Source organism: Theropithecus gelada, chromosome 4, assembly GCF_003255815.1.
Source record: "Theropithecus gelada isolate Dixy chromosome 4, Tgel_1.0, whole genome shotgun sequence".
In the NCBI taxonomy this organism is placed as follows: domain Eukaryota; kingdom Metazoa; phylum Chordata; class Mammalia; order Primates; family Cercopithecidae; genus Theropithecus; species Theropithecus gelada.
This window is the reverse complement of record NC_037671.1, coordinates 134096646-134115519: the sequence shown is the minus strand read 5'-3', so window position 1 is coordinate 134115519 and position 18874 is coordinate 134096646. Positions and strand designations below refer to the sequence as shown.

The following is an 18874-nucleotide window of genomic DNA, read 5'->3' as shown; positions in this document are numbered from 1 at the left end:
TCCACCGCAAAAGTCGCTCCTGTCTGGGCTCCACTGCAGTGCCACACGCAGGACCTCGGGCGCCGACACCGCCCCGCCCTTGGTCGCGCCCCCCCCCCAGGCCACTGTCCCTCTTCCGAAGCCGCGTCCCCGCCTCGCCCCTCCCCGCCCTGCTCCGGCCGCGGCCCCCAAGCCCGGGGCCTGCCGTCTCGCCCCCGGCCCCGCCGCCCCCCGGCAACCCCGACCCCGGGCCTGCACTCTCGCCCCGCCTTACCCCTCCCCGCCCCTTCCACGCCCCAACCCTCGAATTGCCATCGCGCCGCGCCCTGCCCGCCGCGCCCCGCCCCGCCCAGCCCCGCCGCGCCCCGCCCAGCCCCGCCGCTCTCGTGGCCCCCACCTCCAGGGGCGCCTCTGCGGGCCACGTGGTCCGGCGTCCGTGCGCAAGCGGCTCTTGGCGCCGCGCTTCCGGGTTGGCTGTGGCTGTGGCTGCGGCGGCAGCGCAGGGGCAGGAACCCGTGCGGCGCAGAAGCCCCAGAGGCGGGCGGGGCGGAGTGGAGGGCCGGCGGGGCCCTGCGCGGGTCTCCCGCCAGGCCGCTGGGTGAGCTGGCAGCGACCCGGACCCCACCGGGTGCCCCTGAGAGGTAGGTCTACGGCGCCGACTCCTCCCCCGCCGTCTGCTCCCCAGTCGGGCCCGCGGGGCCTGGGCTGGGAGGTGGGGGTCTTTCCGCGCCTCTTCTCCCTGCTCGGACCTCCGGGGGCTCCGCGCCGCGCCCAGTTTGTCTGGCGACCCCACGCAGCTTACGTTATTAGTATTTTATTGCAGCTACCTCACGTTCGCTTTGCACATGCACATTTCTTAACTCTTCACATTGGTTCCCACACACGAAACGGCTAATAATCTGGGAGATGGAGGCAGCTTCGATCTCCTTGAGATAGTTGTGCAACCATAGAAAGTTCGTGCTGTGGAGGATTTTGGAGATTTTGATCCCATTCCTTCATTTTAGAGAAGATAGACCCTGAACCGTTCCATGAATACTGGAGAGTCACTCAGCTAGGTAATGTGCGGCAGGAGGCTGAGGGAGAGAACTGCTTGAACCCGGGAGGCGGAGGTTGCAGTGAGCCGAGATTGCGCCACTGCACTCCAACCTGGGCGACAGAGTGAGACATCGTCTCAAAAAAAAAAAAAAAAAGAAAAGAAAAGAACCCCGAGCTAAGTTTTTTTGGTTTTTGTTTTTTGAGGTGGGTGGTCTTGTTCTGTCGCCCAGGCTGGAGTGCAGTGGCACGATCACGGCTCACTGCAGCCTCGAACTCCCAGGCTCAGGTGATGCTACTGCCTCAGCCTCCCGAGTAGCTGGGACCACAGGCGGGCACCCCCACGCCAGGCTAATTTTTGTATTTTTTGTGTAGATGGATTCTTGCCGTGTTGCCCAGGCTGGTCTCAAGTGATCCACCCGCTTCGGCCTCCCAAGGTGCTGGGATTACAGGCCTGAGTCACTGTGCCCGAGCCCAGAGCTAAGTTTGTAGACAGACAATTAAAAATGGTAATGGTAAAATTCAGTTAATGATGTGAAGTGAATAGGAAGTTCATGTGGGCTGGCATTAACCTTTTAGACAGTGCTTCCTCCTTTTTAAACCTTGTTTTCTTATTTCAGATTTAACCCTTCGTGGCTTCTGAAGAAAATGGCAGAAACATCGCCAGAGCCTTCTGGGCAGCTTGTTGTACACTCAGACGCTCACAGTGACACTGTCCTGGCCAGTTTTGAGGATCAGAGGAAGAAAGGCTTCCTCTGTGACATTACTTTAATCGTGGAGAATGTCCATTTCCGGGCCCACAAAGCCTTACTTGCTGCCAGTAGTGAATACTTCTCAATGATGTTCGCAGAAGAGGGGGAAATCGGCCAGTCCATTTATATGCTGGAAGGCATGGTTGCCGACACCTTTGGTATCCTGCTGGAATTTATCTACACAGGTTATCTCCATGCCAGTGAGAAAAGTACAGAACAAATCCTGGCTACTGCTCAGTTCTTAAAAGTCTATGACCTGGTAAAGGCTTACACAGACTTCCAAAATAATCATAGCTCCCCAAAGCCAACAACTTTGAACACTGCTGGTGCCCCAGTGGTTGTTATCTCTAATAAGAAAAACGATCCTCCAAAGCGGAAACGGGGAAGACCAAAAAAAGTCAATACATTGCAGGAGGAGAAGTCAGAACTGGCTGCAGAGGAAGAAATACAGTTAAGAGTGAACAATTCAGTTCAGAATAGACAAAACTTCGTGGTTAAAGGAGACAGTAGTGTACTGAATAAGCAGATTGCAGCGAAAGAAAAGGAAGAATCGGAGCCTACTTGTGAGCCAAGTAGAGAGGAGGAAATGCCAGTTGAAAAAGATGAGAACTATGATCCCAAGACCCAGGATGGCCCGGCAAGCCAGAGTCGGTACAGCAAGCGGAGGATTTGGAGATCCGTCAAACTTAAAGATTACAAACTTGTTGGGGATCAAGAGGACCGTGGTTCAGCCAAGAGGATCTGTGGAAGGAGAAAGCGCCCTGGAGGCCCTGAGGCCCGTTGTAAAGACTGTGGCAAGGTCTTTAAGTACAATCACTTTTTAGCAATCCACCAGAGGAGCCACACAGGTAATGATGCTTTCAAAGCTGATTGCAGTGTGTTTCAGAATTGGGAGCAGGGATGATAATAACAGCTTTCATTTACTGTGCAACTTCTGTATGATGGGCATTGTAATAAAGCCTTTATACATGTTATTGCACTTAATTTTCTCCACAATCCTGCAAGGTAGGTAATATCCTCATTGTACATTGTATGATTAAAATCATATTTACTCATATGTAAGAGAGGGTTGCTAAAGTGCATAGTTTACAGAGGAAGCAACCAAGTTCTAGGGAGCCTAAATAACTTGCCAGAGTCACCCATGAGTGACAGAGCTGGGATTGAACCCAGGTAGCCTGGTTCAAGAACCCCTCTCATTTGTAGTTGTTGAATGAAGCCTTTAATGTCCACTTATCAAAATCTAGCCCAGTGTACTCTGCTTTCTGATTCTTGAACATTCTTCATCTTGACCAAACCGTGCTTTTGTCCAAGTCTGTGTGGACCACTTTCTAACTCAGCTATCTGACTTTAAATACCTTCTTGTTTTTGGTCCCTCCAGCCCCGCGCTGACCAATGGGGACCCTTCTGTGATGATGGAAATGTTCCTACATCTGCGCTGCCCAATATGGTGGCCAGTAACCACATGTGGTTTTTGAGCACTTGAACTGTGGCTAGCGTGACTGAGAAACTGAATTTTTAATTTTATTTTAATTCATTTAAATTTGAATAACCACATGTGGCTAGTGGCTACCATATTGGACACTACAGTCCTAGCGAGAAATCCCTTCCTTCTTTGAGCTCTTTCAGGTGCTTAAAACCCACCTGCTTTGGGTCAGATTGTTGTTGCCACTTGTACATCCCTCAACTTAATTGTAAGCTTAAGTATAGGGACTGATGCTTAAGTCTTCTCCTGTGATCCAGCAGCGTCTGGTGCTGTGGTTCTCAGCCTGCAAATTAGAATCACTTAGGGAGCTTCTAAAACTACCAGTGCCTAGGCCTCAACCCCAGAGCTTCTGATTTGTCTGGAACCTTGGTGCTTTTAAAAGCTGCCTCAATACTTTAGCTACAGATAGGTTGAAGACCTTGAATTCTAGTACTTTGAAAAAAGTAGATACTTGAGAAATATTTGTTGAACTGTAATGGGTTATATTTTGGCTTTTCTTTTTTTGAGATGGATTCTCGCTCTGTCGCCCAGGCTAGGGTGCAGTGGCGTGATCTAGCTCACCACAACCTCCGCCTCCCGAGTTCAAGCCATTCTCCTGCCTCAGCCTCCTGAGTATCTGGGATTACAGGCGCGCGCCACCACACCCAGCTAATTTTTTGTATTTTTAGTAGAGACGGGGTTTCACCATGTTGGTCAGGCTGGTCTCGAACTCCTGACCTCATGATCTGCCTGCCTTGGCCTCCCAGAGTACTGGGATTACAGGCGTGCGCCACTATGCCCAGCTGGCTGTTTTTATCAAAGGTTTATATGGACATAGTTTGGAGTTAAATCATTATACAAGACTTAAGAAAAAGCATGTAGGATCGATCTTCCCTTATGTCCCCAGTACAGACAGTCCCCGACTCATAGTGGTTCAATTTTTCAACTTTACAATGGTGTGAAAGCAGTACACATTCAACAGAAACTGTACTTTGAATTCTGAGTTTTGATCTTTTCCTGGTCTAGTAATATTCAGTATGATCCTCTCATGCCATGCTGGGCCACACAGTCACCTGGGTAAGTGATCAGTACTCTGCATTTGGGGCATTCATACAGTACTCTGTATTAAATGCATTTTTTTTATGATATTTTCAGTATGATGGGTTTGTTGAGATGTAGTCCTGTCATAATTCAGGCAGCACCTGTATTCTGAATTTTGCAGCCCATCACTTTAGTATGGATCTGTTTTCTTCCATCTGGGTAGATACCAGGTAGATTCATAAGGTTTGGAAACTGTCTTTCAGTTCCGGAAAATCTTGAGTTATTTCATAGATGATTTCCCCGCTGTGTTTCCTCTGTTCTAACTTTATTTTCTCTTATATTTTCCATCATTTTTGGCCCTTCCTTCTGGGGGATTTCCACTTTGTTTTTCAGCCCTTTGAGGTTTTCTGTTTCGACTCTTATTTTTTTTCCCCCTTTAGGAGCTTTTTGTTTTCTAAGTGTTTTAATGTGAATGATGTTTTTTTTTTTTTTTTTTGAGACAGAGTCTCGCTCTGTCGCCCAGGCTGGAGTGCAGTGGCCGGATCTCAGCTCACTGCAAGCTCCGCCTCCCGGGTTTATGCCATTCTCCTGCCTCAGCCTCCCGAGTAGCTGGGACTACAGGCACCCGCCACCACGCCCGGCTAGTTTTTTGTTTTTTTAGTAGAGATGGGGTTTCACCATGTTAGCCAGGATGGTCTCGATCTCCTGACCTCGTGATCCGCCCGTCTCGGCCTCCCAAAGTGCTGGGATCACAGGCCTGAGCCACCGCGCCCGGCCGTGAATGATCTTTTTATTTCACAATGTAATATCTTACTTCTGTGAGCATGTTAATGATAACAACATTTTCCTCACTGGAGGCAAGTTGCTTTTTTTTTTTCCTTCTTGCTTGTTTATCTGTCACTACTACAAAAGGCTTTCCTTGAGTGCCTGGTGGTTGTTTAAAAATCATATTTAATCATATGTAAGAGTGGGTTGCTAAAAGCTACTGGCAATGCTGCGTGTGTGGAGAGAGCCTGTATTTTATTTATTTCTTACTCTGTTGCCCAGGCTGGAGTGCAATGGCGTGATCTCTGATCAGCGCAGCAACCTCTGCCTCCCGAGTTCGAGTGGTTCTCCTGCCTCAGCCTCCCAGGTAGCGGGGATTACAGGCACGCACCACCGTGCCTGGCTAATTTTTTTGTATGAGAGAGCCTGGAAAACTGTGACCTTGTTCCCAGATCACACCAAGGGTCAGGCTGCTATTTCTCGTGGCCAGTAACGAGATGCAGATGAACTGGGGAGGAAGCGAGGTTTTATTTCTGTAACCGGTTACAGGGAGAAGGCCTGGAAGTTATCGCCAGAGCAACTCAAAATTGCAGTTTTTCAGCGCTTATATACCTCCTAAGCTGTGTGTCTACATGTAAGTGTGCATTCCTCTAAAGACACAGGTGATTAACTTCTTTTAATCTATAACTAAGGTCTGCGTCCCAAAGACCTTCTTCTGGAGCCTCAGTAAGTTTACTTAATGGAAGTGGGTCTAGGTGCTGGGGTGATTACCCTTATCTTCCGCTAAATCAAGGAAGTTTGGGGAGTTCCTTCAGATCCCCAATAAAACTTGTTTAATCCTAAATGGGTCCCGTTAGGAATTCCTTTGTTATTTTGTCATGCTTTAAGGCCCAGGAGAAGCCTAGGCAAAACTCTTGGTAGGCTTTTGTTACATTCCAGCCTTCCTTTAAAGGCACTGGCTTTTAATATTTAACTTATCCACTCAGTACTGAAACAGTTGTTATGCAGGCCTGTCATAACCTCACTGGAGGTGGTGTGGCTGTGCCCCATGTCCTTGCTGGTGCCAGGCTTCCACATCTTTGCTCTCTCACCTTGGACCATCACGTTCCAGTGGAAGACGCTTCTACTCTCCCACTTGGAGGCACTAGGCCTGGCTGCCCGCCTGTGGCTAGGGCAGGAGAGGGAAGGAGGAGTAGGGGAGTCTCATCATCCCAGATGGAAATGTTGACTTACTCTCCCTGTGGTAATTCCAACTCAACTGTGCCTAGAAACCCCTAATCCAGAGACCCCTTTTTCTTAACCTTCCTCAGAGAACACTCCATCCTCTTTTGGGGAGAGGGACAGTCTCCAGGCTGTGTAAAATGGAAGATTTGATCAGGGGTCTGAGTACCTTTGAAACAGACTTTCATTTACCCTCCCTCACCCCTGTTTCTAGAGATAGCAGGTGCCACCAATTCCTGAGCCTTTTGCAGATTGTGTCTTAAAAATTAGGTTGTATTGGGCTGGGTGTGGTAGCTCATGCCTATAATCCTAGCAATTAGGGAGGCAGAGGCAGGAAGATTGCTTGAGCCCAGGAGTTGGAGACCTGCAACATAGGTGAGATCTCATCTCTAAAAAAAATTTAAAGTTACAATTAAAAAATCAGCTGGGTGTGGTGGTGGCACACGCCTGTATCCCAGCTACTCAGGAGGCTGAGGTGGGAGAATCATTTGTTGCCAGGAGGCTGAGGCTATAGTGAGCTATGGTAATGCCACTGCACTCCAGCCTGGATGATAGAGTGAGACCCTGTTACCAAAACATACATATATAGAGAGTTTATATTAGTGCTACCCACGGCTGGCTTCAGATTCATGTGTTCCAGCTTCCAAAATTTTATTGCTGATGTCTCGTGTCCATTGTTGGCCTTTTGGATGTGTGCCTTCTAAGAAAAATCCTTTATGATTTTAATTGGGGAGAGACAAAAATGTGTGGATTCTTTCTTACGCCATGCTTCTGGGGCTCTTCTTCCAGGGGAGCGACCTTTCAAATGTAATGAGTGTGGAAAAGGCTTTGCCCAGAAGCACTCGCTACAGGTCCACACCAGGATGCACACCGGCGAGCGACCGTACACCTGCACCGTGTGCAGCAAGGCTCTGACCACCAAGCACTCACTGCTGGAGCACATGAGCCTGCACTCAGGTAATGGGACTTGCCCAGAGGGCCAGCTGTCACCAGATTCCCATTCCCCAGGGTGGGCATTACCAACACCTAAACGGTGTTTTCTCAGCCCAGTATCATTTCCAACGTGGGGTTATTGAAAGACAGGAGTTTGCATCTGTCTGAGTGCAGTTTAGAGTTCTGCACTGATCCTTAAACTAGAGCTTATAAACTGGCTGCTGGGAGTTTGGTGTGCAAGCATGTTTTATGAAACTACAAAGTTTAGAATTATTTTACTTTGAACACCTTTGGGGGAAACTTAAATTCTCCAGTTCTACCCCAGTCTCCACTACTCCCTATTGCCTTACATACCTTTGCACATTTATGTTTCTGTGGTAGATTGAAGGCTTCTGGGTTTGTAAACAGGTCACTTGTATCATTATGTAGAAAATGGGGACCTGGACCCACTATAGTATTTACCTTATTAGTGAGCATTCCAGTTCTTTATAGTTTTTTGCAAGTTTTAGTGTTTTGGTTTTTTTGGCAGGACAGAAGTCTTTTACCTGTGATCAATGTGGAAAATATTTCAGCCAGAACAGACAACTAAAGAGCCATTACCGAGTTCATACAGGTACGGTAGAGTGAGAACATTTAGATTGGGGGGAAAGAAATGCAAATAAAAATTGTTTCTGAAACGTTAGGTTCGTATTGTAGGTGATAAATGGCTATTTAGGGAAAAGTGCCTTGAGAGTCTAAATTACATGTTTTTATGTTATTGTCTGCCACCATGTGAATTATGTTTTTTTTGTATACTACAGTTTTGATGCCACACACAGAAACCCTACAGAATTGGCATCTTTCAGAAGTGCCACTTGCCCAAGGGAGCTTCAGTGAATGGTTGTTAGTGGTGCCTAGGCAGAGACAGCATCACCCCGCGGCTGTCAGCCCAGGCTTTCTCTCCCCTGGCTCTACCTGTTGTCCTTTTTCTTTCCTGCCAACTGATAAGAAATGAATGTGGGTTGCAAGTGTCATTTGAGCTCATTTGTGGCCTCAGTCACACCAATACTTTGAGGAGAAAAGGAGAGACTACATTTAGAATTGGAAGGATCCTATCTCTTTCGGAGGAGGCAGTGAGTTGAGGTGCTTAGGAAAATATTAACTGTTACCAAATTAATGAAAAAATTTTCGTTGTTAAAGTACTATATTTAAAGTGATTATTTTTCAGGGAAGTGCTTTAACACAAATCACTGAAGAAAATGCAGGGAGAGCATATATGCACTGACACTTTTTTTATTGTTGCGACAAGGACACTCATTACCGGAATGCAAAGACTGCCATCGCAAATTCATGGATGTGTCTCAGCTGAAGAAACATCTGCGAACACACACAGGTAAAACTCCACCTCGTCTGTTCCCCCGGTACACGGGAGGTTTTCAGGAGAGTGAAGAATGAAGTACTTTCTGTGAGTGTCCTGCCCAGCCTGTGTTTGGAAACGTTTATTATAAATTGGATGGGAGTTGTGGAAGAAGATAAGTTAAACGTTGAAGGCAGAATGTTGTCAGCACTGTCTGTGGGGAAATCACATCTCTTGTAGATGAGCAAAACGGAGATCACTCACTGAGCGCTGTTCCTATGTCACAATTCATTTAATACCACAGAATAGTGAGACTGAGTCTGCTTCTGTGCTTCACTCTTAATTTACTTCAGCATTGAAGATGATATGAAGACTTTTTTTTTTAGATAAGGGCTCACACTGTCATCCAGGCTAGAGTGCAGTGGCATGATCACAGCTTACCACAGCCTCGACCTCCTGGGCTGAGGTGATCCTCCCACCTCAGCCTTCTGAGTAGCTGGGACCACAGGTGCACACCACCACACCTACCTAATTTTTTACTTTTTAGTTTTTTGTAGAGATGGATCCCACTATGTTGCCCAGACTGGTCTTGAGCTCCTGAGCTCAAGCAGTCCTCCTGTCTGAGCCTCCCAAAATGCTGAGATGATAAGCATGAGCCACCATGCGCAGCAAGATAATTTTTTTTTTTTTCGAGACAGTCTTGCTCTGTTGCCAGGCTGGAGTGCAGTGGCGCCATCTTGGGTCACTGCAACCTCCGCCTCCCGGGTTCAAGTGATTCTCCTGCCTCAGCCTCCCTAGTACCTGGGACTATAGGTGCGCGCCACCACGCCCAGCTGATTTTTTTTTGTATTTTTAGTAGAGACGGGGTTTCACCATGTTGGCCAGGATGGTCTCGATCTCTTGACCTTGTGATCCGCCCGCCTTGGTCTCCCAGAGTGCTGGGATTACAGGCGTGAGCCACCACGCCCGCCCCAAGATAATTTTTTTAGAAAAGATAGCCAAATGTAACAGACACAAATGTAGCATAGACATTGAGAATTTTTCCACTTTCTCCCCTAAAACCAACACTTAAGCTTAAGCAGCACCGCCTCCAGAAAAATCAGTTTCAGAGATGACGAGGAGGCAGCATTGATTAGGGCAGGTCAGTTTTTTTATGTAAGATCAGAAAATTGGATCTTTTATACCTTTTGGCAAAGAACATATGTTAAAAATAAGTCTATCAGATTTTCTAAGAAAAACTTGCTATTACAGGTTATTTAATAATTCTGTTGTCTACTGGAATTATCTAAATAGCAAATTGATTTATGGTGCTTTGGACTTTTTTTTTTTTTTTTTAGAGTCACTGTCTCACTCTCTTGCCCAGGCTGTAGTGCAATGGTGCGATCTCGGCTCACTGTAACCTCTGCCTGCCGGGTTCAAGCAATTCTCCTGCCTCAGCCTCCCGAGTAGCTGGGACTACAGGTGTGCACCACCACGTTTAACTAATTTTTGTTTTTTTTAGTAGAGACAAGGTTTTGGCATGTTGGCCAGGCTGATCTCACCCGAACTCCTGGCCTCCAGTGATCCACCCTCCCAGCCTCCCAAAGCGCTGGGATTACAGACGTGAGCCACTGTGCCTGGCCTGGACGTTGTTATTTAAATACAAGTTTTTCTTCTTAAATTCAATAAACACTTCATAGGATATGGATTTTAACACATTTACTGAGCACTTACTGGGAACCAGACACTGTTTTAGGCTTTGAGGATACAGCAGTGAATGAGATGGACAGGCCCCTGCCTTAAGGGGCCGACATTCAATAGGGAAGACAGAGTACAAACAAGTGTATAACACATTAGGTGTTGTGAGTGCGTTGAGTAATAAAATGCAAGGTAAGGGGGCAAAGTGTGGGAAGGAGAGCTGCCCTTTCATGTGCAGACTGGTTTGGGAAGGTCTCACAGATGAGGTGGCGTCTTGCATGGAGATGAGAATGCAGTGGGGGAGTGAGCCAGCCAGCCATTGAGGATGCCCAGGAGAGAGCATTCTAGGCAGGGGGAGCCCTGGGCACAGGGCCCTCGGGCAGGAATGTTTTTGCCATGCTGGAGACATGCCGGGAGGAGCACCGAGGCGACCCGAGAGCTGGGAGTAGGAAGTCCTAGGGTAGGTGGATGTTCTCAGTTTAGCTGCATGCTTTTTAACCACCTGGGGAGGTTTTAAAAAAGCCTTGTCCCAACCTCCAAGATTCTGATTGACTTCACCTGGGTAGAGCCTGGGACTTGGTGTTTTTCAAAGTACCCCTCAACAATTGTAGAGTACACTCGGGCTGAAGTACTTTGAAGACCACAATAAAGACTGGATTTGATTCTGAGGGAGGTGGCTTTACTGAGATAAGTGACGTGGCATGCCTTAGGGTTATAATAGGGTCACTCTAGCCGCCCTGTGGGGGTGGGGGGCGAGGCCAGGGTGGAGGCAGAGAGGCCCATTAGGAGGCTGTGCGGTAGTTGGGCTTGGAACAGCACGGTAGCAACAGAGGTGGTGTCAAGTGGTCCAGTTCTGGATGTATTCCAAGGAAGAATCCATGTGATTCGCTCCTGATTGGATGTAGGAGTTGAAAGAGGAGGCAAAAGCCGCTGGAAGGAGGAAAAACTGGGGAAGACTAAGAAGAACAGATCAGGAGTTACACGGTGGACTGGTTGGTGTCTATTTGACATCCATGTGCAGGTGTGGGGTAGATCATTAGATTTCCAGGTCTGGAGAGTTCAGGGAAGAGATGCAGCCAGAGCTCTGGATTTCCACATGTACACATGTGCCTGCAAATAGTATGTGGTGCTGTGCTGAGCTCCCTAGGGAGACAGCGATGGTGGAGGAGAGTGGAGCTGGCTTGGTCATGCTGAGCAGTGCCAGAGGAGACACTTCCCCTTGGTTTTGTTGTCTGAGTATAAGGGGCAGTGAGGTTTCTGGTCTTTGTGAGCAGCAGTAGGACTTGAAGTGGGGATGAAAAGGAACAGAAGACCTCCCCACTATAATTCCAGCAAATTCTTCTCAGCCTGTCAACTTTGAGAAGCAGAACAGAAAGTGGAAGATGTGTGATGAGTTAAAAAGGAGATAGATGGGCCTCTGTAAAGTGGTTTGCATGACTTAGAAATATGAAAATAAATTGAACCTGTCAAAAAATTGGGGCTCTTCAACAGCAGCTATGACCCATCTGTTCCTACATCAGTGTGGGGAATCTGCTTCAATGTTGGTGAAGGGCATTGGTGTGCCATTTCCCTGCTCCCTGGGCATTGAGCGCAGCCAGGGTGAGAAGTGCCAGTCCTGCCCTCAGGGCCATGCTCAGTTGGAAACCGAGACTTCATCTCAGAGATGAACCGTCATTCATCTCTTAGATGTTTAGGCACACACTGTCTCTGGGTTAGATGTCCTGCACCAAGCACTGGAGAAGTCAAGGGCAAATTAGAGATGTTCTCTTTCCTGGGAGAGCATCCCCAGTGAGGGGAGATGGACACATTTTGACTAGAGGCAGAGTATCAGGCAGATAAGCAGTACATGCCGGATCACCACATCTCAGGCCCTCCTTTTCACATCTTGTCCTCGTACCTGGCGCTGGTCAGGTTTACAGGGACCCAGTCAAGCCAAGTGAGTTCACAAGACTGATAAACCAGAGAATATGTCAACTCAACAAAGGGATTACACCTTTCTGTTGCCCACAGCACCTCCTTCCTCACATTAGTGTACCCGAAAGCCAAGTTAGTGATCAGAAGATTGCATGGTGAGCTGGGATCAAGTCAAGGGAATTAGCCCAGGCCATAGAGAAGCCTGGTGAGTGACCTCTGACCCCACAGCACAGTCCCACCCCGCCAGTGTCCCTGTTCCTGGATGGTGTTCCGTAAACACCGATTCTGCTCTGAGGGCTCCTACTCACAGGTAGATGGCCCTGCCTGGGAACACATGATAAAGTTCAGTAAGTCACAGTTCTATTCACAGCCTCATTGTGGCTTGAAGTCGAAGCTTCCCAAATCTCCTCAACTGTGTGTTGAGACCATCCATTAATGTTGAGACCTGGGGGTCTTCCCATATTCCTGAGACCTGGGGGCTCCTCACCATAACATACCCTTACAGAGTCTACATGCCATCTATTATGAAACAGTATGGCGTGGTCAGAGCCAAAGCAGAGATGTGACCACAGGACGGGAAACAGCGAAGACCACATAGGAATGCCAAGTACACAGGTGTCGAACCATGCTATCCACAGTTATGGACGTGTGTCCCTTTTTTGCCAAGATTGTCAAGTACTTGAGGAAATGCACATCTTTATTTATTGTTGGTGGGAATATAATTTGGGAACCCTCTGGAAGGAAGTTTTGCAATCCTTACCAAAACATAAACCACACAATTGTGAAAAGATGTTTGCCTAAGGATATTCATCATAAGCGGCATTGTTTATAACTTAACAAGCTTAACAGCCACCTAAATGTCCCCGGAGGGGATTAGGTAGGTAAATTTGGGGCAGTATACACAATGGTACACAGCACAGGCTTTTAAAATGGCGGTGTGGCTTTGCTGATGTGACAAATGACATGCACTGGATGACCTCACAGAGTAAGACCGCAAATAAACAGATTTGTCTGTAAAGATATTCGCCATTGGTAACTGGTTATCTCAAGAGATGAGAATAGTGGGGAAGTTTTAATATTCTTTGTATTTTCAATATTTGGTTCTTTTACAACGAACACAGTAATTTTTAAAGAAAAACAAAGCTGTGGTCCACAGTGGGAGGCCGGATGCTGAGGGGTCTAGACAGAGGGAACTGGACTGCCAGGTGAACGTGACAGCTGAGGGAATGGCAGGTGTCACTGTGATTGTTGTGCCTGGCTGGGCAGGGGCTGGGTGGTGGTGTCATTAACCAAGAGAGTTATTCTGGGTTTCAGCAGGTGGGGGTGGGAAATCCAGCTGTGATGCCAATAAGCAGTGAGTCATCAATACTGTCTGGAGTGGGGTCCAGGATTTAAGTCATTGGGGAAGGGTAGGGCTGGGATCGGTGAAGTAACTGCTGAGAAGAGGGTCTGGAAGTACACCCTGGGGCTGTTTCAGTACTTCTGTTGACGTCACCCTGTGTGGGACCTTTTGTCACACTCCTGTCTCTGCCTTTTCCTTTAATCACTATTGTCTGATACTCTTGTAACACACGTCTTTCCGGCCCCATGCCGCAGGCCCTGTCCTAGTACCTTATCCTTCTTCTCCGTCTGCCTCCTGCCACCTCCTGGTCCAGGCCTTGTGCATAGCCTCTTAGAGGTCCTCCTGCCTCCAGCCCACCCTCCTCAGCATTCACAGGTGTATTTTCTTAGTACTTTCAGCATGTCATTCTGCTAAAAACTTCCAGAGGCTCCACAGGTCCCCTGCCCGGAATTCATAGCTCCTGATGCCTTGGCCTCCTGGCTCCTGAGAGGGATCCTTGTCGCTCCTGGTGCACACCGTGTGGTCATTTCTGACACCAGCTTCTGCTCACACTATTTAGACTAGTACCCTGGCCCAGGCTTCTTTCCAGTCTAGCCAGATCCTGCCCACCCCGTCCAGCACCCTGTCTGCACTCAGTATTGTTGATGCCACTTGTTTTAATGTTCAGTGAAACACAGCCCTATGTTACTTAATTAGTTCGTGCATCTCCTCAAGTAGATTAGAAAAGTTTCTTTTCTGTTTCTTAGCTGTGTACTTTGTTGATGATCTATCAGTGTTTGAGAACTAAACAAATTTTAAGGAATGGGCGTCTCCGTTGAAGGTGGTAGAACTGTACACAGGGGAACAGATCAGAAACCACTAAGTGGGAAGGCCCCTGCAGATTCACCTTGGCTAGGGAAATTTGCCTTCCTACTGTCCTGCTCACTCCCTCAAAGAGCTTCCACCGCAGGATGTTGCTCCTGCAAAGAATTTCCATTATTTTAAACACCCTCAAAAAACATTTGCCATCAGACAGACTCTCTGAAATATAAACTCAGCTGGAGCTAAATGGCATAGTTAACGATGTTATGGATGATTGTTGTTGTTCTCTCTCTTAAAAACCTGAAAACTGCAACAAGAATGTTACACTCACAAGCACACAGCAGGTACTCAGTCTTTGAATCTGGAGAGGGAGAAAACCAGCCAAGATCAGAGAAGGCCCGCTCTGATGTAGAAAGCTATAGACAGGTTATGGCAGTGGCCCGGTTTTAATCTTTGGAATGGTAAGAGTTCATGATGCAAAGATGCAGATTCGTGCAAGTTGTTACCACTGTCCTCTGCCTCGATGGAGCGTGGAGAAATGTCTTGCCTGAATTTTCCAGTAGATGCTGTGAAAGGGAAGATCACTGACCATCTTCCATTTCAAATTGTACTTATCCTTTGCTGTTCTCCTGTTCTCCAGTTAAGTGTATTTTGCTGCTTGCTTTTTTTTTCTTTTTTTTTTTTTTTTTTTTTCTTTTTTTCCAATTTAGTTTTCTTGCCTGCATTAGGATTACTTAATTTTGTTTCTGGGGAACATGAACGGTCTGTCATTGTATGGTCAGCATGCAAACACACTGAATAAGCACTTGCTGGTGTTAGTGAAGCCTGGTGGGTTCTGGAGCAGTTATAGCATCTCAGGTGTGCCACTGCCATGAAATTTATTCAGCAGGGATTTCTGAAACGGCATGCCAGGCCAGATTCTTGGCATTGGGGTACTAGGAGCGGATGTACCCACAAGTTATCTTAAAAAGGGAGAAATGGATAATAAATAACTTATACATTATATGAGGCAGCAGTAGCATTGTGGAAAAACTAAATTGGAGAATTGGACTAAAGAGTGTGTGGCAAGGTTTGTAGTGCTCTCGGTGGTGATGGAGCCTCACTGATAAAATAACATGTGAGCCGGGCGCGGTGGCTCAAGCCTGTAATCCCAGCACTTTGGGAGGCTGAGACGGGCGGATCACAAGGTCAGGAGATCGAGACCATCCTGGCTAACACGGTGAAACCCCGTCTCTACTAAAAAATACAAAAAACTAGCCGGGCGAGGTGGCGGGCGCCTGTGGTCCCAGCTACTCCGGAGGCTGAGGCAGGAGAATGGCGTGAACCCGGGAGGCGGAGCTTGCAGTGAGCTGAGATCCGGCCACTGCACTCCAGCCTGGGCGACAGAGCCAGACTCAGTCTCAAAAAAAAAAAAAAAAAATAACATGTGAACAGAGACTTGAAGGAGATAAGGAGAGTGACCCATGCTGGGAGAGACACCCTGAGATGAGATCAGGGAAGTTTGGGGTGAGGAGTAGGGTTTTCAGGATACAGATCTATGATCGCTTGTAGGCCAAGAACTTTGGATTTTATCTTGGGGTGGGAAATCATCAGAACATTTGCAGCCCAAGCATAAAACGACCTGACTGCATCAAGGCTCACTCTGGTGGCCACATTGATAGTTTATGGCAGGGAAGCAAGAGCAGAAACGGAGACCCCATAGGAGGCAAGAGATGATGGTGGTGTGGACCAGAGAGTAGCAGTGGAGTCAGATTCTGGATATATTTGGAAGGTTGATATAAACATCAATAATACATAACTCACCCTAGCACACAGGAGTCCTTTCAGGGTCAAGTGGGCTACCTAGCCAAGCCAAGCCATAAGGCAGGAGAGCATAGGGGCTATAGTATCTAAGGGGAGAAAACAGGAGTAAATAGGGTGTAACTCACTTCCTTGTTGCAGTTTTCAGGTTTTTAAGAGAACCATGCCTTAGGATTTCTGTGTATGTTCTTGGCACTCGGCACACAGTGCTTAGGTTAGTTACAGAGTAGATATTTAGTGCATCATTCATTTACGCTTATGGAAGGGATTGCTTTTGTTCTGTTTATATTGTGAAACCAAAGTGTTTTTTTGATTTTGTCTTATGCTGAATGTGTATTGTTAAATTTTTTTATTTTATTTTATTTTATTTAGGTGAGAAGCCATTTACTTGTGAAATCTGTGGCAAATCTTTCACAGCAAAGAGTTCTCTTCAGACCCACATCAGAATCCATCGGTAAAGTTTTGCAGATATTTTACTCACATGGAGGCCTCATTCAGTTCTGATGTTCAGTGAGATGACATGTGTTACCTATGTAGTTTTCTCCCAGTTGTTACTCTGGCAGAATTTTGTGTGTGTGTTTTATTACTTTGGCTTTGTTCGGTTTTGTTCGTTTGTTTTGAGACAGGGTCTCGCTGTTGCCCAGGCTGGAGTGCAGTGGCGTGAGTGGAGTGCAGGTGGGAGTTCAGGCGATTCTCCCACCTCGGCCTCCCGAGTAGCTGGGACACCACACACAGCTAGTTTTTTGCATTTTTTGGTAGAGACTGGATTTCACCATGTTGACCAGGCTGGTCTCAGACTCGTGACCTCAAGTGATCCGCCTGTCTGGGCCTCCCAAAGTATTGGGATTGCAGGTGTGAGCCACCGCGCCTGGCCTATTTTGTTTTATCTTTTCAATAATGAAATTCCTCACCTAGGTAAAAAGGAATGCTGATTCTGGCCAGTAAAAGTATACATTACTGATTTCATTAATTAAATTTTGACTGGGGCTAGGGATTGGTCCAAAGCTTAAATCTTTGATCAAAAATAAGTATTATATTTGATGTTTTCTGAATAAATGTTTTTGTTTACACAGTTATCCCGAGGTTGGACTTAGGAGTTCTTCTAAGAGCATCACAAATAATTAGAGGAAGCTTAAATGTTTTTAAATTGACATCAATCATAGATACTTATTGGGCCATTAGAGTCTAAAAATTGACTGTGAAAACTAAGACAAAACAAAAGAGAACTATATGTTTCATGTATAAATATTTACTCTCTTTTCTTATCTGAAATACATACTGTGGAATCATAAAAGTTTATCATACCTAGCCGTGCCCCATCTGCCACCCTTTCTCAGGCACCACCCCCACCCTATTTTCAGATTAGAAACTGCCCATGGAAGTGAGACTTGCTCCAAGTCCTTGAGTTAGTAGCTGAACCCATGACTTGTGACTTGCAGTCTAGTTAATTTTCCACTACTCTTGATTGCTTCCCCCTAAATAATCAGGAAGTAGTAAGTAGGTATTTCCATTTTGAAAATAAACTGTTTATTTTCTCATAGAGGAGAAAAGCCGTACTCGTGTGGCATTTGTGGCAAATCCTTCTCTGACTCCAGTGCCAAAAGGAGACACTGCATTCTGCACACCGGCAAGAAGCCTTTCTCGTGTCCTGAGTGTAACTTACAGTTTGCTCGCGTAGACAACTTGAAGGCTCACTTGAAAATTCATAGCAAGGAGAAGCATGTGTCAGATGCCAGCAGCATTTCTGGCAGTAGTAACACAGAAGAGGTCAGGAATATTCTTCAGCTACAGCCATATCAACTCTCTACCTCGGGAGAGCAGGAAATTCAGCTTCTTGTAACTGATTCTGTACATAACATCAATTTCATGCCCGGTCCCAGCCAGGGAATCAGCATCGTGACTGCAGAGAGTTCCCAGAACATGACTGCAGACCAGGCTGCTAATCTTACCCTGCTCACGCAGCAACCAGAGCAACTGCAGAATTTAATTCTTTCAGCTCAACAGGAGCAAACAGAACACATTCAGAGCCTCAATATGATTGAAAGCCAGATGGGGCCCTCACAGACAGAGCCAGTGCACGTGATCACTCTGTCCAAGGAAACACTGGAACATCTTCACGCCCATCAAGGGCAAACAGAGGAGCTCCATTTAGCTACAAATACTTCAGATCCAGCTCAGCACCTGCAGTTGACACAGGAGTCTGATCCGCCACCACCCACTCACCACGTGCCCCAGCCAACGCCGCTTGGCCAGGATCAGAGCTGACCTGTAAACATGTTTGACTGCTTGATCGGGCTCTTCTCATAAGCCAGCTCTGACTGGATTTTGAACGCTTGAAGTCAGGCTCTCCATACCATCGACTTGCAGATCCTTCTGTGAGAGCTGTGATGGCTAACTGATGTTTATAATGCTCTCCATCCAGGTAGCAAGGTGTGTGTGTGTCTTGTCTAAGGTACTGATTTGGATTGAGCATTTCAATATTGTTGAATGGTTTTCATTTTCATCTGTAACGTCTCCTAAAGACTCGGGTAATTTTTCTTTGGGGGCATTGATTTCAGTTTTTCTGTAAGGTTTAAATGTTCACAGCCGTAGGTTGTGGTCTTGCCAACCTCCCCAGTTACGTTCTTTTATTTTCTAGGACAAAGGGAGTCATATTTTGGTTGAACTGGGCAGAATGGTTTGTTCTATTTTCTTATTTTTCTCAGGCAACGCAGTTGTTACCACAAGACAAGTCAGGGCTAAATATGACAGATCACAATGTGTGGGGAATTTGCCCTTTTAATAACTTCCAGTCCCCTAAGACAAAGTAACCCTCAACG

At 46.8% G+C, this 18874-nt stretch overlaps 1 protein-coding gene across 1 annotated transcript; it reads left to right on the top strand.

The window, feature by feature from the left end:
* Positions 1-457: 457 nt before the first annotated feature.
* ZBTB24 (zinc finger and BTB domain containing 24) lies at positions 458-18593 on the top strand. The gene is made up of 7 exons (XM_025382881.1): positions 458-577; positions 1632-2611; positions 7042-7209; positions 7715-7798; positions 8474-8557; positions 16428-16509; positions 17597-18593. Exons 2-7 carry the CDS (start codon positions 1660-1662, stop codon positions 18318-18320), a joined length of 2094 nt encoding a protein of 697 aa, XP_025238666.1. The 5' UTR covers positions 458-577; positions 1632-1659; the 3' UTR covers positions 18321-18593.
* The last annotated feature ends 281 nt before the right edge of the window (positions 18594-18874 follow it).

Coding starts and splice junctions, on each gene's coding strand:
- ZBTB24 (XM_025382881.1), top strand. CDS start 1,660: ATGGCAGAAACATCGCCAGAGCCTTCTGGGCAGCTTGTTGTACACTCA. Junction 7,210..7,714: donor GCACATGAGCCTGCACTCAG/GTAATGGGACTT, acceptor TTTTTTTGGCAG/GACAGAAGTCTTTTACCTGT. Junction 8,558..16,427: donor ACATCTGCGAACACACACAG/GTAAAACTCCAC, acceptor TATTTTATTTAG/GTGAGAAGCCATTTACTTGT.